The 26,892-nt window shown below is 43.5% G+C and overlaps 1 protein-coding gene across 1 annotated transcript in view; it reads right to left on the minus strand.

Moving 5' to 3' along the window:
* Positions 1-26,892, minus strand: part of LRRC1 (leucine rich repeat containing 1) — a 126,456-nt gene that overhangs the window by 56,169 nt on the left and 43,395 nt on the right. The window contains exon 2 of the mRNA XM_046639220.1: positions 25,465-25,582. Coding sequence (XP_046495176.1) covers positions 25,465-25,582 — 118 coding nt within the window. The remainder of the gene's footprint in view (positions 1-25,464; positions 25,583-26,892) is intronic.

The following is a 26,892-nucleotide window of genomic DNA, read 5'->3' on the forward strand; positions in this document are numbered from 1 at the left end:
CTTCCCACCACGTGCAAGTTCCTAACCTGACCAGAAAGTATGCATCTGCCTGAAAAAATCAGAGCTTTAGACAAGGAAGGCAAGAGTGTGGTTTGAAGAGTCCTGATTAACATTAAGTTTCACTCTAGGCAAGTTACTAAAATATATCAGAAGAGAAAACTAAGGAAGGGAAATCTCTACTCATCCTTAAATGTCAGCTAAAATGTCACATCCTCGAGGACAACTTCCTCAGGCCCCCAGATTAGGTTGGATTCCCCTGCTCTCAGGTTCCTGGGGTTTCACCTTTGTGAGATCTGTCATGGTTTTCATCAAATAATTGCCTGTTGACAGTCAAGCCCCCTCACTAAACTCTAAGCTCGTTGGGAAAAAAGAGCACGTTGGTCTCGTGCATCGCTGCTTCTCCAAAGCTGCCACTATTAAGCATAAGCATTCGTAGGTTCTGAATGAATGAATGAGGAATACATCACCAAGCCTCTGCAAGGACAGTTGTTCTTTCGAGTGAGTCATGAAATATCCCCACAGGGTAGGTATTATCTCACTTTACCAGTAAGAAAACTGCTTAGTCCCAGATCTCTTAAAAGAGAAGGTATAAAGCTTGCAGGTTATTCCCAGCTGAAATCCCCTTTAACTGCTTCCCAAATGTTTTGCTTTGGACAAATGTGAGCTTTAAGACTAACCATATGAAAAAAAAAAAAAATATATATATATAAAATACATAAAAAATATCATAAAATCACCTTCCCAACGAGGCCTAGGCTAACGAACTACCTCATTAAAAAAATATAATCCAACCACTTTCCCCTGCACCCTCTCTCTTACTCACATCCACTTTTCAAATCCTTCTCAGATTCTCTATTTTTCCTAGCCATCTTTTTTGTCCACTCCTGTTATATTAACCCAGTTCATGCCTCAATCACATGCCAGCATATCATACCTTAAGTGCTACACAAGTTCAGAGAAGGGAGAGAAGTAGACAAAGAAGGACACTTATGCTTGGAACCAAATAAATAAGAGCCGAGGAAAAGGACAGGCATGCGCCTGACACTGGATGTAAAGCGAGGGGAGGGTGAGCTCTGTAATGACAGCACAGTCAGCCTGAACTTCAGGACATCAACACGGGAGTGTCTGGAGAGAAGGCTGGAACGACCTCTTGACAGCAGATGACCCAATGCCAGGCGGAGCTGTTTGCTAGACGAGGAGCTTCCTCTTCTATAAAAACGGGATAATCAGACCTCCGGCTTAGGGTTGTTATACGGATACAGGGGAGTAACACAAACAGAAGCACAAGGACACTCTACTCGACCTCTTCTGTTAATACAGGGGTGGGGTGGGGAGTGGAATCAGTAGAGAGGACCACTGTTTTCCAATCACGGCCGAAGAATTTGAAGGAGAGGAGCATTACTAATAGAGATGAGAGGATTTGGATGCTTTTGCTGTTGTTTTAACTATATGACAAGCAATAATGATTAAACCCTGAATAAACATCTATTTACGTACAAATATTACACACAATTAATGAGATTTTCATCTAATCATGAAGGAATGTACCTCAAACTTCTACCGGCCCATATTCAGCTTAGTTCAAGCTTCTATATAAGGTGAAACAACAAACAAAAATCATATTTTTTATTAATTTAAACTGGACTTGTCTCATACGTGTCCAAGAAAAAAAGCATAACATTTTATATTCACAAAATGTCTGAGAATGACTATAAAATTAAGCAATCTTTTCCCTACAACTTTTTTAAGATAACCTTTAATTCAGATCCACTCTAAGCTGTCATTATTTCTGAATTAGAATTGCTTTGAATTAATGAGACACAGTAGTATTGAAAAAAGAAAAACACCAACTCTGTAGTTTACCAATATAACCATACAGGAAATTCATAGTCAGCCCTAAACTCTTGTCAGTGCAAAAAATCTCCTTCAAAACCAGCAGGCAGACAACACCCCTGGCACCATTAGCCCAAGAGCTTCTGAGACAGAACCCAGATCTCACCATAGATACTGTCATTTAAAAAGTGATTTAAAAGGAAATGCCCTGCCGTTCCTGGCACTCATAGTCTTTTCTCAACATCCATTTTTAACACGTCAAGCGGAGCCTCCACCTTCCCCTACCTCCACCCGGCATATATAATACACATGTTCAGTCTACATTCTTCTAGAAGGAACCAGGGCTCTCTCCCCACATGCCCAGAATCCTCAAGGTGGACCACACCCTTTCCCGGAAAGCTATTGTCATTTTAGGGCCCCTCTTGTGGTGGAGACAGATGGGGCTAGGTGACCTCTCAGGCTCCTCCTACGTCTAGGTGAGTTTAGAAACTTCCTGGGCACTTCTGTCCACGGAGGCCTGTGTGCAGGCAGCCTGCTTTGTCTATGATCACAGCCCCCACAAACAGCTCACTAAGTTCCTTCTGAGTAAATTAATTACTGTCATTTCTTCTTGTTCTATATAAATAGCATCTCTTCTCCTTCTGAATTCAAGACCTAGCCGATGTTAGTAAGTTTTAACACTAGATTCTCTCCATTGAGGGTACCATGAAATACTAAATAAAACAAGTCTTAGACATGTTTGTGGCTAGTCTCTAAGATTATCTAATTCCTTTTGATAGCATTTGGAAATAGAGTTAAAGGAGACTAGAAATGCTTTAAGAAAGCAAATTATTACCATCCTCTATTAATTTCTCTTTTTGTAAAACTGTAAAGAATAACATTTTAAACCTCAGGACATATACAGAAAGTCACTAAGTTGAAATACTATTACTGAAAACAGGGCAAGAGCTATATAAGTCATCATCTACACTCATTGCATCAGCACCAGTGTCCCCATAGCAGGGTGGTTGTGCCGGCTTAACATCAGCACAAGGTGCTAGCAAGGTCAGGGTCCTGGCTTCGGTCCAAGGGTAGACCAGTTTCTTCCCCCTGGTTCCAGCCTGGCTGTACTTTCCCCAGAAACTGTGACCTGAGCCTCCCTGAGCACTTACTAAGTGTCAGGCACGACTTTAAGTACTTTGCACAAACTGACTCATTTAAACCTTTGCAACCACCTGAGAGAGTGCGGTATCATCTGCACACTGAGTGAGGAACCAGGCACCGCAAAGGTAAGGGCCAGCCAGGTTTGCACAGCTGGTAAGCAGGAGGGCCAGGACTGAACCCAGGCCTTCTCACCCTGAGCCTGCGCTCTTTCCCACAACGTGCTCCCATCTCCAACAAGAAGGAGTGAAGTCAAGAGAAACGTACACTCCACCCACGTGCTCAACTGCTACAAGCCACCTTCACGTGCTACTCATGGGAGCCAAGGATGACGCTGTCTCTGAAGCTTCAGCAGCTCGATGGAAGGGCCCCAAGGGAAGTGCACCATCCCATCTGCCCTTTGATGGAGCACTCTGCTCAAAGGCGATTAGCTATAAAAATTTACTGAAAACAGTAATTTTTCAGTATCTGTAGACGTGGAACTCACTGATACAGAGGGTTGACTACGGTACTTGAGCATCCGCAGATTTTGGTATCCACAGAGGTCATGGAATCAACCCTCCCAGATACTGAGGGACGACTGTAGCTCATTTCCCCACTGGATGTATCCTCTACAAGCTCAGGGATCAGATCTATGTTTCCCCGTGCAGTACCACAGTGCAGGCCTGCAGCAGGCATTCCATGATACTTGCTTACTAACCACACTGGGCCCGGAATTGGAAGACAGATTCCAGGACCAGCATCCTCACCTAACAGAGGTATCTTCAACTGCTCTGAGCCTCTGTTTCCTCATAAAAGGGGTGTTTGCATGCTCTGCCTCATCCACCAACAGGTCTACTGAGAGGTAAAATGAGATAAGGTGCAGGATGACTTGGCAAAGTACACAAAGGTAAAGGACTCAAAGAGGGGAGAGGACGGCAATTCCCCGTAAGTGGCACAGATTGGTTAAGTGTGGGTCACTCTTTACATCAGCCTGTGGGGTCTGGGGCACACGTTTTCTTGTCCTCCTCTCACCCCCAACATACACTCTGCCCAAAGGAAAAAATAGCATCAAGAACTCTGTCAATATAGACAGAACTGAGTCTTCAAATAAGTCTCTTGTTCTTAGTATCCCATCTTAGACAAAGAATGGGTGATTGCACGAAGAGTCAAGAATTTGAGGACAGTACCTCAATGCCAGGTCTCTGATGTTAAACCAAATCAGACACAATCAAAACATAATAAAGCTTAAAAATAAATGGTACCATCACAGAAAGCCGTCCCATGAACTGCCCTGTAAAGAGGTGCAGGGGCAGAGGCGACTCTAACAGGAACCCAGCAATTCACAAGTGTGTACATGGGTATCAGAGACTGCTAACCTTCCCTAAACCCTGCATCGACCTTCCATAAGCCACCTCAAGACTTGTTCAAGATGAACAAATTCCCAATTAGAGTTTAACCGGTCTATAAAAAGAAAATGTATAAGACGTGACCCACAGGTAAACCCACTTGGGTTTTCTTCCTCATGGAAACTGTCAACATTTATATTGAGCACCTTCTATATTTAACCATGTTAAAATACTGGGGATGACTCAAGAGCAAAATACAAGATTATAAAGAACTTGATCTTCTTCCCAGCTAACACTGTCCCCTCGTACAAGAGAGGAATTAATGAGTGGCGTAATATTCTTGCTCACACACTGAATCCTCCAAATGCTAGAGCAACTTCCGGTGAGAAAATGTGCACCATGGCTCACTCTGGCCAACGACAAGCTGACACTTATGCTCCAGCTGGCCCCCATGGTATCAAGAGTGCACGCACATGTGTGCACATAGACACACACACTACTCCTCCTTTCAACCAGAGAGACCCCATACTTTTCAGCACAATACGTCTACTTTAGATGAAGATTTGAAATTGCTACCCAACTACCTGAAGCTCAGAGAAGCCTCTTTTGAAATAAGTCACCTAACAGTTGTTGTCACTGCTCCTTAGACACAAGTGAAAAAGTCTTAGGCACTGAGAGAATAGCAGGGGACAGCATTAAGATCAGGAAAAGTGACAGGTATGCCTCTGAAAAGAGGAACTACTCCCCTCCAAGCCCTGCCATACCATTTGCCTGCGTGGCTTCAAATAAGAAGAGCTGCCATTTTTGAGGGCCTCTTACGCACCAGGTATTGCAACTGGCATTTTACATGCATCATCTTTAATCCTACCACAAATACTGAGACAGACAGTATTGTCCCATTAACAGATGCAGAAGCAGGCGTGGAAACCTTAACTAAATTGTCCAAGGTCACTCTGCTGACATGTGGAAGAGCAGAGAGCTTCAAAATTCCAAAATTCCAGTCCATCTGCCTTATGGCCGAGCAAGACTGGGAAGCAGCAGCTGAGGATCTGGAGAGTCAGGATCAGCTCCAACGTGCTGGACTAACAGATGCATCTGGAGACACAGAGGACGGAGAAACCCAAGCCTGAGGTTCTGGCAGTCACTTCACAGAGATGGGGTGGAGGAGCAGGCTGAGGAGAGGGGCAACAAGCGAACTCCTGGTATGGGGTAGGGGGCACCCAACGGGCAGAGAGGAAGAGAACTGCTGTGAGAGCAGAGCCAGGAGGTCAAGGGAGCAAAGAGTATCCCCAAGAGGGTTGGTCAACGTGGCAGCCAACAAACAGGTAAGGAAGAAGTGGATCAGGCCATTAGGAATGTGCTGTCATCTTAGAGAGGACAGGGACAGAGCAGTTTGAGGGGAAGCCAACCTGCAACGGCTGAGTAGCCAGCGTTATCCACTGGCCTCTGTGGATAAAGGGAAGGGCAGGGTCAGACAGCAGCTGCCGCACTCTAGTCTGAGACACAGTATTCACGGTGGCACGAGGAAAATGGGGAGAACGTGATACAGTTTTATGATCATGAAGCTAAATCTATTTATTTAAAAGGACTGCTGTCCCCTCGTCTCTGTCCTGTGTTTAATCAGAGATTACATCCTGACTGGGGGCTTGAAATCTCTTTGTCTTTTACTAAATGACACTGACAGTTTTTCTTATGAAAATAAAGAGTTGGCAATCCTGTGTCACAATCCCATTTACAAAAAATTATACTGCTCCATTAAATCTAAACGCCTAAGAACCTGGGGTACAGTACGTCTTCAGAAGGCCTAGCAATTAGGGGGAGAGAAAAGGGGTTTACAGCTTGAGGAGAATATCAAGGCCAAGGGAAAAGTTCATTTTAATGTGTCTGGGTTTGATTTGTTTGTTTGGAAAATTTGCGGAGTAAGCAGAGAGGCAATTAGAAGAGGAATGGAAGAAAGCTGTGGAAGCTCATTCCTGTCTTTGCTCGGAAGGCAACAAGGAGGGCAGCGCAGGATATGAGGCAAAGACTGGGGAGTGGAGTCTTCAGAGCCCGGGCGACGTGGGAGGGACAGGAGGGGCCTGGGAGCAGCAGGCTGCAGACGGTGTCAGAAGGCCCATAAACCGAGAGCAGGCTTACAGGACAAGATCCAGCCACCCACAGCAGAGGGGAATGAAAAAAACTCGTATCTTAAGAAGAAAATGAGGTGCCAGAATATGAACCATTCTCAGCAAACATGAACGCTGCACCTACTAGGCAATGCTGCAGGGAGACAGGAAGGGAACCGGGAGGGCCACACTGGCATGGAACGTAGCATCCTATATTACGTATGAAAACCATGAAGGGAGACCTGGCCAAAGAGGGAATCCACACTACAAGGAAAACACAACCAGCAGAGAACAGAGCAAGCATGTACAAAAAGATGCTGACAGCCTGTAGTAAATACTGCCTGTTGTGACTATGAGCACACTCTGTACATCATATTGCTTCATTTAGAATTATTTACTACTCGGGTAAAACAAGGTCCTTGTGTGCCAAACGGGATGGCTGATTAAGACAGTCTGAATGCTGTGCTGTTGGCTGCCTGACTCAATCCTGCTTAAAAATATCTGGGATTGTCAAACAAGACTAAATATGAATGCACGATTCAAGTCTGCATTTGCTGCCACAGCTGTTCTTCTGGGTGTGCAGGGAAAAAAAAAATAAATGCTAAATGGAGATTTATTTCAAAGGCATCATCCCATTTATCATATCATTCCAAGCACCACAGACTCACCCAGGAGGCAGCCAGCCTTGTAGGCAAGGGCATAATTCGCGCCCAAGCAGCATCTCCAGTGTTTGGGAAGGGAAGATGGGCACAGACACAATGCAGGGCAGGAAGGCTGACGTAGGCTCTGCACAGGGCAGGAGGGAAGGCAGGACACAGGGACCCTTTGTCAAAGGTTTATTTTAGAGTCTTGGTATTTGTGCTGGCAAAACACTTTCCTGGCCCAGAAGGTTTTCACCTAATTCCAGCCACAATTATCAAAATAAGCTTTACGCCTCAGCTTTTCCTCCCCAGCAGAGTTGGCTAAATAAACACAAACATGTCTTGAGATACAAGATTCCGATTCACAAAAATTTTAAATAACCAAAAAGTAAAAAAGAATTACAGAACAGGAAATGTCAGGTTTCACTTAGAATAATGTAGAGGTGGAAAAAACGTGAAGTTTGGCATTCTTTTTACCTACCCTCCTCCCTAAACAAAATATGATTGTGAATAATGTCTACTTAAACTACAAGATAACAGCAACTAGTTATCAAGAACTAAAAAACAATATTTGTATTCATCAGCTACTTCAACATTCACTCAAAATTACAGCTCATGTTAATTATCCCCATTCATTATGGACAAAATTACAACTACTGGTATTTGCATCAAAATTCTCTAGGAAAATGAAGTCTTCCAGTGGATGAATGCTTTGATCCAGAAATTAAGTCTTCAACTCTCCCCAAGTCTCCTCCTCTTTCCCTCCTCTCAGCTGCAAATACGCACTGGGGTCAGGCCCACTCCTCTGCAGGAACTCTATGGGTCTGATTCCGTGCTGTCTCCTGTTATCTCTCTAAGGATACTTTATCTTTCCTATTAGAATCTGTGATTCTCGTCAGCTGGGATAAACGTCCTACTGAACTAGGTGTTGGCCTCTCACACCCCAATACCATGCACAGTGTTTGTCAACTGATGGACTCGACCACAGGCGAGACTGAGTCATTTGGACTCCTAAAAACACTCTCTGGGCAACAGAGAATAGATGAGACGGTGCAGGGTCGGGAGTGAATAACACAGTTCTCCAGAAGTACAGGGAGAAGCCATAGGGTCCAGATAAACCAGCCAGAACACCGATTCTCAACAGCCCTCACCGGCTTTTTCCAATGCACGTCCCTAACCCAGGTCTAATAAAACCATTGTGCACCCCAGAAGCCAGGTATTCTCATTGCAGAGTACTGAAGGATCACTTGGAGGACATGTGATGAAAGGGCTGGCCCCCCTGCAGCAACTGACTCGCCAAGTCTAGGGCCTGGAGAAGGAATCTGCATTTTAACCTAGCACTCCTGGAGCTTCAGATAAAGAGGGTCTTAAGGGCCTGAGAAATTTAACTTAAAGGGTTCTCAGCCCTGACTGCATATCAAAGTCTCCTGGGGCCATCATCACCTGAGATTGCAATAAATCAGCCTGGGGTGGGCTTTTGGCAGTATTTAAAACAAACAAACAAAAAGAAAACCAAAAACTACCTCAGGTGAATCCAGCATGCAGCCAGGTGAGGAACCACTGTCCCTGAGGCCCCGGCCATTTTAGTGGGGTATCTGACAACTACTCCAGAATAATTCTGCTCTTCAACTGCAGCAGAGCCAACCCTGAGAGGCTGCGTGGGTGCGTGCAGGCTTTGTCAGACTGCCTCAAAGGGGAGGCAGACAGCCATGCATCAGGGGAAATCGCTGTGTTGTTTAGCTGAAGACACGGAAAGAGGTGGGACAAGGATGGAAAGGGGGACTGTTTGAATCTAACTTAACTGCCTCCTTCCCATTTGTAAATAAAACCAATTTTAAGAAATCCTCTACCCATAATACACGTACACTTTTTCAAAAGTAACCCTTAAAAAAGAAAAAAGAGGTTAAACCAGGAAACGGGGTATAAAAGATATTCTAAAAAGAGCTCAAAAATCTGTCTACATTATTCAAAGAAATACTGTAGAAAAAGAGCTTATGGGCTTAAAAATTATAAGTTATCAACCGACAGATGAAAAGGTATGATATTTATAATGCATTTAACTTCTTGAAAAGAAACATATCAGAATTTATACATTAAAATTGGTCTTATCCCCTTGGAGCATTCATCACAGGAGGCACGCACATATATTCTTCTGGCGCTGCCACTGGATGAATGTTTTGGAGTTCTTTCTTAGAATTATAATAAGTATTTCTAGTAACTCAATGTTTTGAGAAAATCTTGCAGAATCAACTGTGTCTCTATGAATTGCAGTAAGTTCAAGACTGGAAACCAGTGTAAAACACACTCTGCATTTCAGCTGCATCTCACGCTGAAGATGATATATCATGGCAAGTTTCATTCTATTTCCATGTCCTAGAGCAATCCTCACAGGCTCCCCTCAGCCAAGTTTAGGGCAAAAAGGGAGGGAGAAAGTGAAATGTTTGCTTTGCTGAGGGATTATAATATGGGATATTATAATAGATACTTGAATTTTGGACTGAGCAAAAGTCATTTTCGGTACTTAAACCATTATTCTGTGAATTTAGCTGAAGGCAAGAAAGGTCCGATTGTAAAGGCATCCATTTGGCCTAAATGCTGTTCAGGATCCTTTTTTTTTTTTCCTTTTTCTCCCAAAGCCCCCCGGTACATAGTTGTGTATTTTTAGTTGTGAGTTCTAGTTGTGGCATGTGGGATGCCACCTCAGCACAGCCCTATGAGCGGTGCCACGTCCATGCCCAGGACTCGAACCGGCAAAACCCCGGGCCGCCGAAGGAGAGCTCAAACTTAACCACTTGGCCACGGGGCCGGGCCCCCGTTTAGGATCTTGACCCCATCAGGAACTGCTTCTCTTCTGTTAGGTTCTTACGTAAGTGGCTCCTAGCTCCCATTTAAACTGACTTGAGTCTTCCTGGAGGTTAATATGCAGACTCCAGGGATCCTGCTCTGGAAATTCTCATTGCGCAGTCTTTGGACAAGGTGGAAATATGCAATTTTAACAAGGATTCTAATGTAGGCAATCCCAGAGCCCACCTGGAGAAACACCGCTCTAACTGAAGGAAGACAGACCATAATCCAAAGGCTGAATACCTAGATATATAATAATTCTTACTCTCATCATTCATTCCTGAAAGGCCCTTTTTCCGGTGGTCTGATAATCAGCAGGACATTCTGATTTGCCGGCCTTTGTCATCTTTTTCTCCATCTTCCCTTTCAAACCTACAAAAAGCGTTTTGCCTACATGGTCTGACCTCTCCGGGGGCAGATGGTAGCTCGTCATGTCTTGGACAGAATTCTTCTGTCTGCTTTCCTTGTGATAACACCCCGGTGCCTGACGTGAGGGAACGCACAGTCTCTAGACAATTTGAACTTAATGTAGAAGTTCCAATGTGCTTCTTTTCACGAACTTACAATGCATTATAAATATCACACCTTATAATTTCATGGAAGTGCTAAGCCTGTCATCTCTGATGTATCCTCTGTCAGTCATCTACCAGTTTACGAATAGATTATTCACATAATTCAAGAACTCTGCACCTCTAGGCTGGATAAAGAGGCTGCAGGCCCTGTACCTTGTTACACAGCACCATCCATATAATAAGCACTCCTACAAATCCAAAAGTGACAAAAACAGGTGCTTTCCTCTCATATCCAGTTTCTCTCTGAAATTACAATGTAAGGGATGAAAGCAATGGTCCCAAGGGTAAAGCCAAAGAGATCACCGTATTCATTCATTTGTTCACTTATCCAATTATTTAAGTAACCACCTATGTGGCAGAAGGTAAGGAGACAAAGGTGAATAAGAGAGGCACAATCTTTGCCCACTATGATCTCATGACGCAGTGAGGGAGAGAGGAACTATAGAAATAAGCCAAATAGGTGTGACATCCAACATGGCGGGGAGGGTCTGGAAGTAAGAAGGGCAGGTTGTTGACTTTTTCTTCACTTGCCTCCACTGAGTTTTTATAATGACCATATACTGCTTTTATAATTTTTTTAAAAAATCACAAGGTGAAATAAACTTGGAAACACCATGGGTAAATGCAATTATTAAAGGGTCTTAGAAGAAGAAGGGAAACATTATCTGTCTGTGGTGCTCAGCGCTTAATATGGAACAACCAGGCTTAAAATGCCCAGAGTCTACACTGGTCCGAACCACAGCTAATGACTAGACTCCAGAAAAAGAATATTGGTGACTGGTTACTCAACCTTTTGCCTTCTGGGTCTGCCTCTCTGTGGCAGCAGCAATGCCTGGATGGCTCATTCCCACGCCAGACAACGACCAAACACGTACACACCGTGACCAGAGAGTTATGAAATTTGTCCATTAATTATATCATGGTTAGCCGTCCAAGACATACATCAACATCATGATCGCTCACATCCCTTAGAACTGGCAGAGCCAGCAGGAAGCAGTGATGGCTGCTGTTTCCTCCAGGAAATGGTGACTGCTGGTGTTTTTCAAGCCTTCCTCTGATGTCTCAAAGAGAGTCAAATGAAAAGCATAAAACAACAAGCAGTGTGTCCCGTAAACCACTTTTGACATTGCTTTTGCTGTCAGAGATGACCTCCCAGACGCCAAATCCAATGGAAATTCTTCAGTCCGCGTTCATCGGCCACCTCGCCCCCTTTTGCCCCACAGTCTTCCTGGAGGTGCTTCCCTGCCTTTGGTTCCACCGCTAAGCTCCTGTGAGTCTCCTGTTTCTCCGCCTGTTCCTTCCCAGTTTCTTTACATCAGTTCCTTAATGACTGTGCCCCTAAAGGTCCCACCTTTCTACAGCCTGTTTCATTCAGGACAACGACTTCACCCCTGAACCTGCAAGCTGTAACTCCAGCCCATGGGATCCAGCACCTCTATGACGTTTAATGTGATGACACTCCTCTGCCTTCTCTTGCTCAGCCTTTTCTATAATACCAGTCAACGCTGCTGACAAATCCTGCCGCTGTTTCTTCTCAGAATCTTACAAGGGCCCACCTTCCTCTCCTTTCCTTTAAACAGTGATATTCTGCATGCTCATCTGCCCTTCCAACTCCGTATCCTCTCACTCTCCTTGAGCGACTTCATTCATCCTGTAGCTTAGCTTCAACCATCACCTACATGTGGATAACTCCCAAACCTTTATCTCCTGCTAAATTTCCCCTCTGAGCCTCAGACTCTTATATTCAGCTTCCTACTAAACATCTCCATTTAGATATCCCAAAGACATCTCACCCCCCACATCCCAAAAATAAACTCATCTTTTCCCCTCAGACCTGATCCTTTCTTCAGCGTCTGCCATCTCTCCTGTGACGGGAAGTGGGAGTTTATCCCAGACCCAGACCTCTCCCTCGCCCTCCCGCTCCAGCAAGTCTCCCAATTGTCACCCTCATGCCTGGTCCAGTATCTTCTCCTGCTCCCTTCTCCTTCCTTTCCACCCCCAATGTGGATGCCTGGCCTCCTGCATCCAGGCTCCCCTCAATCAACTCCATGTTCCCTGCTAGTAGCAGGGTGACACATGAGCCACTCCCCTGCTGGAACCCTTTCCTAGCTCCCCATGGCTTTAAAGAAAACATTCCTTAGCCGAGCACACAGTCCCTTCATGATCTTGCTGCTATCAATCTTTCTCTAGCTTCATTTCTTGCAATGCACTCCATATCATCTTGCATTTCCCAAATTCATCACACTATTTCAAACCTTCATGTTATTTCATCTGCCCAGAAATGTCCTTCTTCGTCTCTAACTGCTACTTGTTCCTTAGAGCTTGAGTTAAATGTCATCTTTCCCAGGAAGCCTTCTTAATACTCCTCCCTTCCACAAGAATGATGGAGACCTCCCTCCCTGGGTTCCTTCAGGCAGCCCCCAAAACAGGACTTTGCACACTGTCCTGTCATCACAGATAGACACGGTCCTTCTATTCTTGTACCCTAAATCCCTCGAGAGTCATTACTAAACTGACTTGCTATCTCTAGCTCCTAGCACAGAGTTCAAATATCTGGTCAAATATTCAAGAAACAAAACTCTCTTCCTGCTCCTAGGTCCCCTATCTCCGTGAAACATATGTTCTAGCCAAGACTTCACTAGCGCTTTGTTGTGCTTTTCATCACGAAATATGCTAACTTTATTTAGAACATTTCTTTGAGTTTCTCTCTTCCCGTGTGGATCCCAAGGAAGGGCACAACAGTTGCTAGCACAGCAAAGAGGGATTTTAGAGGTAAGAATAAATTCGACTGGTAGGAGGAAAGGGCTCCAGAAGACCAAACCCTCTGCTCCGAAAATGCCAGTGAGTCACAGGGAAGAGATCTCTTTGCCATGCTCCAAATGGTCAAATCTGAAGGCTGACCAGTCCAAGACAAAAGCCAAAGTCAGGAGTCTTGATGTAGAGGAAGAGCAGTTACCTTTTCTAATTACCAACGTGCAAGGCCCCTGCATGAGTGGGGATCTAAAAAGTGAGGAGGCACAGGGCAAGTAGGGACTTCTTGAAGCAAGGGTGCTCCCTGTGATTGTGATAAAGCACATTCCTGTGGCATTTGACGCAATTTATGGCTAACTTCAGATTCGTCCAGGTCCTTGCCATGCTGTGTCCCCCCAGGTCCTCAATGCAGACAGCACAGTCCATGTTAGATGAGGAAGAAAGGAATGCCAGTGACCCACTCAGTTCCCTTAGGTGCTTACTGCCTCCCCAACTTAGGTTTGCTGACAGAGCTCAGCCCCCTCGGCCCCTCTGGTGTTACTTCAGTTTCCCCCCAGCTTTGGGCTCCCTTTTGTTTTGGACATGTGTCAAGTGATTGGCAATTGGTCCTCCCACTTTTGTTTAATTTGCTCAGACCCACTTGTTAATCTTGACCCACTACTCATCAGGCCCGCTGAATGCAAGAACACCTATTCATGTTGCAACACCATCAAACAAAGGTTGAACAACAAAGTTAAATACTTCAAGACATCAACTATTAATGTGTAATGGCACTTTCACTGAGCACATTCACAAACAAAACATATGTTAGGTAAACAGAGAACTGATTGCCCCACAGTACCTCAAAATTTGGTGAGGATTTATGCTTGGTCTGCTCTGCCCACATTCCTTCCGGATGTCCCTCTGTCACCACATGGCCCTAGAGGGTAACTGCACCTCCCTCACTTATTTCAACACAAGAATCCCAAATCAGGTAGAGACTACTAAACTGCTTACTCACCTCTTTCTTCACTCTGTCTGGATGGCTTTTAACCTATGACATCCTTCTGGAAATTCCCCCGTGTTGTTGGTCATCTATCCTATACCAATCCTACCTTTGACACCTCCTATAGCTTCCTGTTGGTATTAAGGTCACAGATCAGTTCATATTTTCTCCAGAAAGATGAAAAGGCAAGATTAATTAATTATTGATTAATGTGCCTTGTTAAAACACTTAAGTGTTTAACAATAATGGTATGGAAAATGTTCACAACCTATGTTAAGCGAACAAAAGCAAGACAAATATCCATGTGCTGCAAAATCCCAATTTTGTGAAACAAGTAATGAAAAGGAAAAAAGATAAATAAAATACATAAAAACATTAATAATGATTATTTCTGGGATGTAGAACATAAAATTTTTATCATGGGGAGACAGAATTGTGATTTTTGGAGTCTAACAAACCTGGGGTCAAATACCAACTCCACTACTCGTTAGCCATGTGACCAAGGTCAGTTTTTAACCTGACACTTGGTTTTCTCATCTGTCAAAAAAGGATGCAAGCTTACTTCCTGAAGAAAGTTTGAGGATTAAGTGACATAATACACATCAAGTGTATCAGCTTCATAGCTGGTACACTATTACTTTATTAGTACTTTATTAGCAGCAGCCAATAAAGATTCTCATAATAAAGAGTCACACGGTTCTCTTGGTTTTTCAATAATGTTTCTTTACACTTCATTATTATTAATTCTCCACAATGAACATATGCTTTAAAAAATAAGCTGGAAAATGAGTAATAATTCATTTTTCTACCCTTCTCAGAGAAGGGTGCTCTTCCTAGTCTTCCCAGGGATAGGTCAAATGTAATTCACTTTATCTATAGCAAGAAAAAAAAGGAACCTGCTAAACTGGTGCTACTCTATGTTGCAAAGAAGAATTTCAAAGAAGGAAACTCACTGGCTGCTCCAGGCAGAGCTTCATGTAGCATACCATGGGTGAGAGGAACCTTGGTGGATCAATCAGGTGAGAGTCATCAGTTGCCAGGTCAGTGACAGTTTGCTCAGAGAAGACAAAGCTATGAAAATGCATGCCAGGCTAAGACAATTCACACAGGACCAAGTGATCAATCTGAATGCCAATGACACTAGGTACTAATGCCAACATGTATCACCTCTCCTCAGTGTCCATAGCAAGAATTAAATGCTCCATCGCAGTTCTTGGTGAATATTCACACCCTGAGAAAAGAACATGGGATGATCCCAACCATTAACAATTAGAGACGACAAAGTCATCTCCATCGGAGAGGCCTACAGCTGCTTCCAAGAGCCTGAGACACTCATGTTGTCTCATCTCTTTACTTTTCTTTCAAAGAGAAAATGCCCTACCATCTTAGTTTTTGGCTTTCCTTGTTCTACACTTCTGGCAACACAGCAATCTCTTACCAAGACAGCAAATTATACCTTGGAAGTGCTACATCAGAGCTTACTGAGAAAGTTCTAGTATCTTTCATTAGATGATATTCCATTTCTGGCCATAAAAAACTTACAAACCACCTCTTAGGGTGGACCACTTCCACAGGTGGTTGAATTCATTCAGTATTTAGATTTTTACACGTTTAAATGTCTTAGGATGACTTTTTCCTGTTTTTATCTCCAAATTCAGAGAGTACCTAGTCATAATACTGTCTACATCTTTTCTCTCAAAATAGACTAAAACTATCAGCCCTACCTTTATTATCTTCAACACACTCCAAAAATAATTAAAAGTGCCACTCCTCTGGGTTTCTTATTTCAGTTCCATCACTAACTAGACGTGTAATTTGGGGGCACATCACACCTCTTCAAGCTTCAGCTTCCTCACCAGTCATCCTGAGATGCTTCCACCCGTCTCACAGCATTAGCGTGTGGATTAGATGAAATACAGGACGGTGAAACAGCACAATGCCTGGCACATGGTACACAGTACCTAGACACCACCTCAGGCAGAGAGCTCCCTCATCTGTATCACTCTATCCTTCAAACCTGCTGTGTCCTAATTCCTGCAGCGTATTCTTACTCTCGCAATCCTAGTTCAGATCTTCAAGATCCGGAATGAAAGTCAATGATAGGATTAATTACATCAGCTAATGCCGACTGTTCACTATCTACAAGGGACTGTTCTAAGCACTTAACATACATAACCTCTTTTAAGAGTCACAATACCTCTATGATGTAGGTGCTATTACAACCTCCATTTTACAGATGAAGAAACTGAGGCACAGAGAGGTTAAGAAACTTATCCAAGAATGTGATCCCTGGCTTGAAAACCTTTAATGATCTCATATTGCCTATATCAAGTGCTTCAAACATTCCTCAAACATAAAACTATAATTTTCAAAATCTATTTTAAACTATTTACTAAAAATTCAAATTGGAAAACATTGTGCATACTTCCATAGGTTTTATGCTAACTACTAGCATCGGTGGCCAACAGTCATGTTCATCCATGCCTGGGTTTAGACATTGTACGCAGATGTGGGAAGGAAGGCTACCCTGTCCTTTTTGGGCATGCATCTGAATTTCCAATAAATGTGGCACTCACTGGAAGGTTGTGACAGTGCAACAGAATCATGTGTGTGTACTAGGCCTGCATGTGATCAGTGGCATAAAATCATATAATTCCAGAATTCAATTTAATGCCAGTTGTGGTAGATGATGCTAATGTTTACCAACACCAAGATTTCTCTTCTTCTTGGGCAAATACCTAACTGTATTTCCCAGCTCCTTTCAGTTAAGTTGGGGACATAAAATTGGCCAAGAGAACATGGATGCAAACGATGTACAGCACGCTTGGCACGGCCCATAAAAACCGCCCATGCACGATCCCCCCTTTTCTCCTCCTCCCATGAGGACCTTGGAGGCCCCTAGTTGAATGAAGATGTAGCAACACAAGAAGGAAGAAGCCTGGATCCCTGACTGTAGAGAGCAGAGCCTCTCACCAGCCCCCTCCCCACTCTACGCCCACCCCTTCCCCGACAAACATGCACACTGGACTATAAGTTAAGCAGTAATAAAGTTCCTCACTGTGTTAAGCCCTTGAGATTTTGGCTTTTTTTTTTTTTTTATCAGGAGTTAGTCTACCTTGACTAATGCACAGAGGTTTATAAATCCTTTACGACACAGTAGTAATCAGCTGTACAAAAAAACAGAAAGAATCCCATGACAACTCATATAGTTTCAGGTATTCTCCTTTTGTGCCAGGTGCTGCCGCTTTGATTTTTGATGAATCTTAAAATTTTCAGTGACTATCTAACAATAATCAGAGATATTCACATTTTTAATGGTACGTTGAGTCTGTAAGTCTACAACAAACATTTGAAAAAATTTCCAACAAATAACAATGACACTCAGCGGAAGAATCTACTCATTTACTCTCTCCAAATCTGTAACTAAAGGATGAGAATTTTTAAAGGCTGCCTGATTTCAGCCTCAAACCAAAAGTGCTCCATTCCTCCTTCAAGCCTCAGTGACAGTTACTGACACCTCTCCGCATGCCCCGAGCACTTTATTCATATACTACTGTAACAGATGTTAATGTGCATTTCCTTACATGTCTGCTGTGCCTGTAGATTTACCTGCTGAAGGGATAGAAGAATTCAGCAAAAAGCTTTACACAAATATAGTAGGTACTCAAAAAATTTTGCTTGAAGCAAAAACTAGTGATAATATGGGCTAGAGTTGAGAACCATAAGCATTTTTTTTTTTAATGCCATGGTCCAAGCCTTTTTCAAACTGAAAAAGAATTCACAATCATTGAGTAGATACGTTAGATTGAGGATTTATTCAACTCTTATAAAAGCTCAGTTAAAAATAAAGTCATTTCTATACATAATCCTCAAGTTCTTAATACTGCCCCTCATTCACTTTTTCCTTCTCAGCTCCTTCATCCCGTTCCAAGATGGGTCTTTTCTAGTTTAGTAAGCTCAGGGCACTGTCTGTAGTCACGACAGCGTGCTGCAGTCCCGACGCTGACAAAGGGAGGCCATCCAGCCTTCCGCTGCCTGGAGGCTCAGCGTCAAGCCAGATTCACATGACAAAACAGGTGACCTCAAAACAAAATGAAGGAACATGGCCACTCATGCTCAATCACTTTTAGAGCTGGAAACTGTCAAAACGATACCTTACATAAACTGCCTAATTAAAAAGTGAGCACCAACTGTCATCCCACGTGTTGGGGTTGTGTTTTATTTCAAGAGAAACCACTTCAATTATTTTTGCTTCTCTAACTTGGCCGGTTCTGCATAAAACCACCATTGTTTTGAGAAATTCAGCATCTAACACAGAGCATAGCATGTGAACACTGAATGAATGAATGAAGTGGGGAGGGACACGGAGGGAAGATAAGGAGCTGCTTAAAATAGACAAAGCATTTAGAGAACCTGGGACTAACTGAAGAGCTTGGTGACCTAAAAAATATATTCAGAGGTGTTGTTCTCAAATTCAGAGGTTACCATCTCTATTACAAAACTGCTTATGTAAAAAAAAAAAAAGAGCAAGAGAGAAAGAAAGTTATATAAACCTACAACTTATTCAGTAAAATCACAACTTTTCTAGTAACAGGAAATTAACCACAATAAATAACAACAGTTTACTCTTCTATACATCCTGGCGAAGCAAGTACAAGGTAGGCCACCTGGAGAGACCCCTCTGGATGAGAGCAAAGAGGACTCAGATATTTGGGGGAATGGTAAGGAAAAACAAGCAGAAAGTCAAATACGCTCAGCAAAGGGGATCTGTAACATCAAAGGTTTAATTTCTGTAGATTACCTGAATATGAAAATATAACATTCAGACTTCACTTCACCAGTGGAATTATTGTGCAGGATATCTCCATATTGGCTCATGTATAATTTATAAGCAAGTTTTGACCTTTTTTTGAGGCAGCTAATACTGAAAGAGAAACTCTAAAAATCTGTCTGCAGCTACAATGGACTCTTAAGATAGAAGACACATGGTCATGAAGTTCTAAGCCCTGTCTTTGTATTTTTAAAGCAGATAGACTGGAAAATACATTTAAAGGTGTGCCTGCCCTTTGCAGTAGCCAACACAGTCCTTAACACATTTCTCAGAGCTGTTTCCATTGACCAAAATTTTTATGAAACCCTTCTGAAATTGCTGTCTGAAGCAGATTTTGAGTAACATAAGATTGTTAGGGTATCTGTCTATTTACCTAAGTTGGCATTAAATGATGTTTGGCTGTTTTTAAAAACGATCCACTCTAAAAAGTGAAGCTGCTGACCTGAGGATGTGCAAAATAATACACTACAAATTCCGAAAGAGTTCCAAAAACATTTTGAGCAAAGGCATGATTGTATGAATCGCCCTTCTGATCTAACAATTTGTAACAGTGAGTTATACTGGATTTTCAGGTTGATTTGCTTATTCATCACTGATGTTCCTGTATAGTCCAAAAAAGAGAGGGAGGATCTATTTGTGAAGTTTCTTCCAACTTTTTCAGTGTTTAAAATGGTTCCAACACGTCTTCACCTTTAAACAGTACTCCCTGAAAAAAAGTTAGTAGCATGGAAAGGTGAGCAGAAAACATCCCAGAAGGCCAATTTCTTTCCACCTCCACTTTAAAAATAAGTATTATTATCTGGAATTAAAACGTGAGGAGAGGGCAGTTAGACTTTTTCTCTATTAACCCCTCTTGCTGATAAAAGGGAAGGTGAACATTCAGACAGAGACCGGCTCACAGAAGGAAAGCGGCAGTACTCAGAAAGGAGGAACGCGAGCTCTGCCTGGAAACGTCTGGCTCTCCAGCCACAAGGCAGAGGGGAGCACGGGGGGGCGGGGGGTTCTCTTCCCTGGATGTCTCCTGTAATATCTGAACACTGACGGTGACAAGGAAACTCACCCACTGTAACATGAAGTCCAGCCACTGGAGCAGTGGTTAGACAGAACCCTAACCGTGGGCCCAAATTCATCAGTGAGAGAGGGCAGAGGGAACAATGGTTGACTGTGGCGAGTCTGAAGTCTGCATGGTAAAAACTGGCTTCTGCCACACTTGCGGTGTGGCTGTGTGTAGTTTTTGCAAAGAAAAAAAAATAAAGGCTAACTATTCATCACCAAGGAGGGAAACTTCTAGGCACACTGGACTGATTGCTTTTCAGGGCATCCTCAGGCGCACCAAGACTTGAAGTTATACAAGGTCATTTCAGCAGGCTTCACTCTTGGCTTTCGATGTCATTAAACAAACTCACAGCTACAGACCACAGACGCTGATGAGCATCTCATGGTTGGACAGAGGACAACTAACCCAAGCATTTAACCAAAGTCTAGTCTCTAGACTTTGTGGGAAGATGACACTGCGGGTAGACAGGCTGTTCACCCACTTCCTCTGAAGTGTTGTCCTGGAGCTAGTGATGACCTGTACTGAAAGTATCTTTGGGTTTCTTGTTAACTCAAGTTTGCAAAGCAACTAGCCAGGGTGTGCAGTCTCTGGTCACGTTTTTTCTGTGTGAAATATCACTGGCCTCATCAGTGAAATAAACCCATGACCTCTTTGGCATGGCTGCTAATACTCATCAGCGGCTCCTTAACCTCAGCCATCCCTGCTCCACCTCACAATTTCACCACACAGGTACAGCACCTGCAACCACTATTACTTACCTCATTCTTTTAAATCATCTTTTTAAATTTGAGTAAGATTTATTTGTAAAGGAAGAAAACTTCTTTAAATGACTAACATGAATAAAGCTGTCACCCCCAGATATGGAAAATAAATGTATGCAAGAAATACAGTAATAATGTTATTCAATTTTACAGAAGCAATCCAAAAGGAACAAAATTTTTTTGAAAAAGGATAACTTTCTCATCATAATTCAATATTAAAAACTGCTATTTTGCAGTACCACGTAAAATCATCTCTAACGGTACCAGTGGTGTATGCCTACACTTTGGGAAAAACTCAACTAAATGGATAATGATATAGTACTATGATGTAAGTTAAATTACAACATAGACTATAAATTTCAAATGACTAACCCTTCGGGCAAGAGTCGTGATGTTAAGAAAGTCTGCCCTAGATTCTTGGATAGCAAGATAGTACCATGGGGTAAAAATCTTCTCACATACCCAGAGATCATTTTCCTCGAACAGCTGTGCATCAGTGAGCAGAGAAAACAGACAGGGAGTCCAGGCATTACAGCATATGCATTTCACCACCGAAAACTGCTTCACACCTTAGTTCGACGCCCTGTATGCTATTTTTAGACAACATTTTAACAGCATATTCTGATACTAATTTCATATACTCCAAGGGGAAACACCTAGTTTCTTTTATCCCATGTATATTTTAGCCATTTGTCTGATTAAAAAAAATAATCTATCAAGTTAGGACCTGAGAAATCTGTCACTTTCCTCGCCTCTCGTTGGGTTTGTAGGGAAGCAGGGCCTCGTCCCACTCCTTCACATAACAAGGCCCGGCACTGTTGGGAGGAGCCTGCCCAAGGTCAGCCGGGTGCTGAGTGGCAGAGCCCGGCCCCCACCCAGAGTCCTCTCTGCTGAGCACATCCAGCCATTCTGGGGACAAAACCGTACACACGGTGCCCAACCCAAGTCTCTCCACTTCTACCTCAGCAAGGCCCCACAGCCTATATATAACCCATAAGCACTGCCCTCTTTCTCCCTAAGCTCACTCTTCTCTTTTCCAACACAACATATGATTCCCTTGACTTTGTGCCTGAAACATCAGCAAACAAAGCCACAAAAGTCAGGGTTGGAAGACTTGGCAGTTCTTCTTGGCCTAGGAAATGAGCCTGTAAAAACCAGAGTCTCTCCTCCTCACTTATAGATTTTTTTTTGGAGAGAAACACTAAACTTGTCTTTTCTCCCTCACTTGAGCAAGGAAACCTCAGGAAAGGTCTAATTTTGCTCCTGGAATCAAAGTCAACTTGAGTGTAAGTGAGCTCCAGCATCTTACCCTTTAACCAGGAATACCCCGGAGGTTTCCCATCTTCCACATGGGAAGGTCCGGGGTGCCAAAAGCTAAGTGAGTGTGTGCTCATAACCACAGGAAGCTGCTGCAGGAATACTAGTAGCAGGCTTGTGGGTGGTGATGCCCCAGATCTTGCTGCTCAGCGTGTTTGGTGGGCCAGCAGGCCTGGCATCCTCTGGCAGCTTCTCAGCAATGCAGAACATCAAGCCCCACTCCAGACCTCCTGCATCAGAACCGGCATTGTAACAAGACCCTACGTAATTCGTTGCATGTTCAAGTTCGACAGGCACTGATTCCATGGACTTGAATGGTCTGGTACCAACACCCTACCTTCCTCCTCCACGGTCAAGCAACACTCTCTGGAAAATCAGGAATTGAGGAAGCCAGTAAAGGTCCTACCATGACAGGGGCCAGCCCGGGCCGTGGCCCTGCTACCACCCAGGGACTGGGCAGAGACTCAAAGGAACAGCCTCTGATCCTCACAGGGCAGCCTCAGCTGGGGAGACAGAAGTCTAGAGGCTCACAGGGGACCCCAGACACAAGCCCACCCCCACCAATGCCTGCAGCCACAAAGAAGTGGGGTTCTCACACTGCCCCTCAGGCTGCAGACTTTGTGGCTTTTATTTACCTACCCAGCCACCTAGGAAATTCATATTAATGTGATTTTATCTGCAAAAAAATGAGAGAGGAAGCACAGTGAGATGTGCCTGACTTGGAAGGAGCCCAAGACCCACGTTCCTGTCGGTTATAGTCAACGGTGACCTTGTTCTGCTCTGTCATCTGTGCAGTTTTTTCCACAACCTCAAAGAAAGCCCTGAACCTGCCACCCTCCTCCGTGCTGTCCACTGCCCCCTCCACCACACACACACACCCCCTTTCACGTGACTGAGCCAGAGGAAGCTCTGCCAATAGGAAAGGGGGCAGTTAACTCCCCCTCAGCATTTCTAAAGGAGCCTGATAAGAAGGTGAAAGATCTTCATAAAACTCCAACACCTGCAGAAGGAAAGGCAGAAAATGGGAAAGAAAAGAGAGGAGCAGAGGTACCCCAAGGAGAGGAAACTTTGTGTCCTGACACTGACTTAGGTGAAAGCCTAGCTTCTTTTATCAACATGCTGGGAGGTACACGGACACATGGGAGGAGGCACAGAGCCCCTCTTTCTAGCTACAAATGTTTGAAAAGAAATAGTTGACATGGGAACTGACAAAAGTGGCAGCTGACAAGGCCGACTTCCCATAGAGCATCCCGTCCCATTAGAGTTAATAACGGGACCAGGAACTTTCAAGCTCTGTGTTTTTTCTCCTCCCAAATAATTAAAGCCAATACTTCTCCTCTTTCTCAAGTATTTCTGGATTCCTGCTTATTTTCCTTTCTAATGCCAATTTCAAAATTGCTATTTTATTTCTTCGGGTTGTATGATTTCAGTGACCATTTTACAAAGTCACTGCTTCCTTGCAGAGCTAACAGCCAGCCAGTCTTCAGAACTAAGATAACTCCTAGGACAAGAGAGAGAAGCTTCAATTATGTACCCCTTAGATAAGTGAGATACAGGGTAGCCTCAGAGGCATTCTGGCCTCAAGCACCTGCCCCATCCTACACTCGGTGTAAGGGAAGCTGCCCACAGACGTCTGTGCTGAGGGCCTGCGCCATGCTTTACACTATGTGCCTCCCCTGTCCCAGGGCAGCAGATCTTAAGGGTGTCCGGCGACCTGTAGCTTATGGCTTATGGTTGGCTTAAAAAGATGACCTGGGTCAACCATTCCTCACTTAGATATCTGTCACTGGCAAACAGATGCCACAGCAGGGGCAGAAGCCAAAAAGCGCATGGGAAGAGACCACAGCAAATTGGTTCTGGAACACCCAGTTCCAAGAGAGGTCAGTGGAGACCTGCTCTCCACCATCAGAAGCAGATACACGATAAGACATAGGCCATGAAACCCGAGGTGGTGTCGGATGTGAGCTCCACGCCAATGCTTTTGGAACGTCAGTTCCACCCCTATCCTCACAATGAACGCCTCTTTACCTAAGCAGATCTGGGTTCCCCGCAACCAGAGAAGCCACGGTAAAACAAGTCCCCCAAAATGTTTTTTTTTTCACTTTTTCCAGTACATTCAAGGTAAGAAATAATTCTCATGAAAAATAAAAGTAGACCCTATGTCAAGCACATGGCTTGGTCTAAAGACAACTTGCAATTTATGGGATCTGATAGACGACAGCAATTTAAAAGCTGTCAAAAGTAGGGGGGGAAACTCATTTGTTCCTCATCTTGTTTTCAATCAAGTACTGATTATCACTGTTGCCTTATAATAATAACCCTCAGAAAACTACTGCACCTGGGCCATGCAGTGTCTGTGGAAGACAGGACACTGAAAGATCCAGACCTGAGGCTTATTGAGAAGAAACGTATGGATTTTTGTAGGAAAAAAAAAAAAAAAAACACAGAACAAAACAGGTATGTAATATGAGAGAGAGAAAAGGATTATCACTTTTATAAGTAATTCAGAATATATGGGGGCCTATCTTGAGGAAACCATACCAGAGTCCTAGCAAGAGCTGAATTCCATCACTGAAGACAGGACCACTGGGAGCTGCCACTTAAAGTAACTGATCAAATATGCTATAATCAGCAGGGCACCAGCCTGCGGGGGAGTGCCCTAGGGCTACAAAACACAAGGTTACACCAGGGAACCCATTTAAACAGGAGGGGTTAAATAGGATATAAATACCCTATTAGAATGCTCAACAAGAAGGCAGCCACACGATAGAGAAATCTGGAAATCAAAATAAACCCACAAATACACCACACAACTCAAGTGGGCAGATTCACCAGTGGCCTAATTAGAAATAAATTAAACTGACAGAAGACGCCTGAACAGCGAGCAGGGGGACAGATTCTCATGGGAGCACAGCAGGCAACTGAGCCTCAGCAGGAGACAGCAACCCTTCCCTAGGGCAGTTCCCGTTGCCTGCGCAGCCCCCAAGCACTGGGCAGATGACCAGGCCACCAGCCCGCAGTGTCACGAGAAATAAAGTGAAGTGGCTGGATTACATGATTTCCCAGAAAACTCTCTAAGTCAGATGGAACCTACTTTGAGAAAGCTATCATCTAAAAACTGTGCTATGAAAATTGTTTGGTAAATACTTGTAAGTGGACTAAACTATTCAATAATGGCATTAATTTCATGTCAAAATTTATACATAGCTTTCCCACAATCACCAGGAAAAGCACGGCCCACAACACGTATCCAGCTATATTTACTAAAAATCGCTGCGAGCATCAGAAGAGACTCTTACCGTTTCGGGACACATCAAGCTCCACCAGCTGCATGAAGTTCGCTATTTCTGGAGGGAGCCGCTGAATTTCATTATCACTAAGTCCGAGCTTTCGTAATTTGACCAGCTGGAAAAATTGCTGAAAGACAAAACAGTTCACATGAGTCTCACATATATTTGCAATGTAAATATTTTGCCCAATAGAAAATTAAAAAAGAAATGCCTTTTAAAAATTAATGAGAATTGCACCATGTCAATTTCCTGATTTTCATACTGTACTATAGTCATGCGAAGATGTTACCACTGGGATAAATGGATAAAATGGAAGTCTGTACTACTTCTGCAACTCTCTATCAATCTACAATTATCTCAAAATTAAAAGTTTTTAAAAATGAGTTAGTAACTCAATGAGAATAATAAGTACTCCTTTAAGCAATGCAGTAGGCAGTCTCATTTTCTACTTATGGAAATTGATGTTAAATCTGCAACATGAAATAAACGTGTGAAAATTAGAATAAAACATTTAGTAAAGACATTTTTTAAAGGGATTACTGTGCGTCAGAAAATACATAAATATTGAGGCTGGCCCAGTGGCACAGTGGTTAAGTGCACACGTTCTGCTTCTCAGCGGCCTGGGGTTTGCCGGTTCGGATCCCAGGTGCAGACATGGCACTCCTTGGCAAGCCATGCTGTGGCAGGTGTCCCACATATAAAGTAGAGGAAGATACGCAGGGATGTTAGCTCAGGGCCAGGCTTCCTCAGCAAAAAAGAGGAGGACTGGCAGTAGTTAGCTCAGGGCTAATCTTCCTCGGGAAAAAAAAAAAAGAAAATACATAAATATTCCCAAGATGTGTGGAGAAGAAAAAAGTATTTTAACCAATCTAAAAGACAGCCTGCCCTGGATACTTCCACTAACCATGAGCACGTACTTTTTTCCCCCAGACCCTTTAATAACTCTACTAGAAAGACACTAAGGGAATTTATAGAGAGATGGATATGGGTGTAAAAATATGGAATAAGTGCACAAAGACAATTAAAAATCAGAGGGGGCAAGAAAGAAAACTAGATATGCAACAAAATCCTGGAAGCTAGAAAACTGATAAGCAAATGGTAACTAACAAAAGAATTGAAATAAAGCGGAGATTTTAGCCTGAGGAGTAAGGAGACAGTAAGAAATCAGAACCAGGTACCTCCGCAGGAAGGAGAACTGGTCAAAAAAATATATGTAAAGAAGAGTTAGGTGCCCATCTCTTCTCTACCCTGCACAGCCAGGCAGGAGGCTGGAAATTTCCTCTCTAGAACAGTTGACTCTAAACACAGCTGAGGGCAGGGGTGAGTCACCATACTAAAACCAGCGGCGGAAACAAAGCCTGCACAGTGAGACCCCACCATTCTCCCTGCAGCCAGGCTCCCAGGCACAAGAAGAGACCTGCAGACTAGACTACACTC

The sequence above is a fragment of the Equus quagga genome, chromosome 15, assembly GCF_021613505.1.
Source record: "Equus quagga isolate Etosha38 chromosome 15, UCLA_HA_Equagga_1.0, whole genome shotgun sequence".
Taxonomy (NCBI): Eukaryota; Metazoa; Chordata; class Mammalia; order Perissodactyla; family Equidae; genus Equus; species Equus quagga.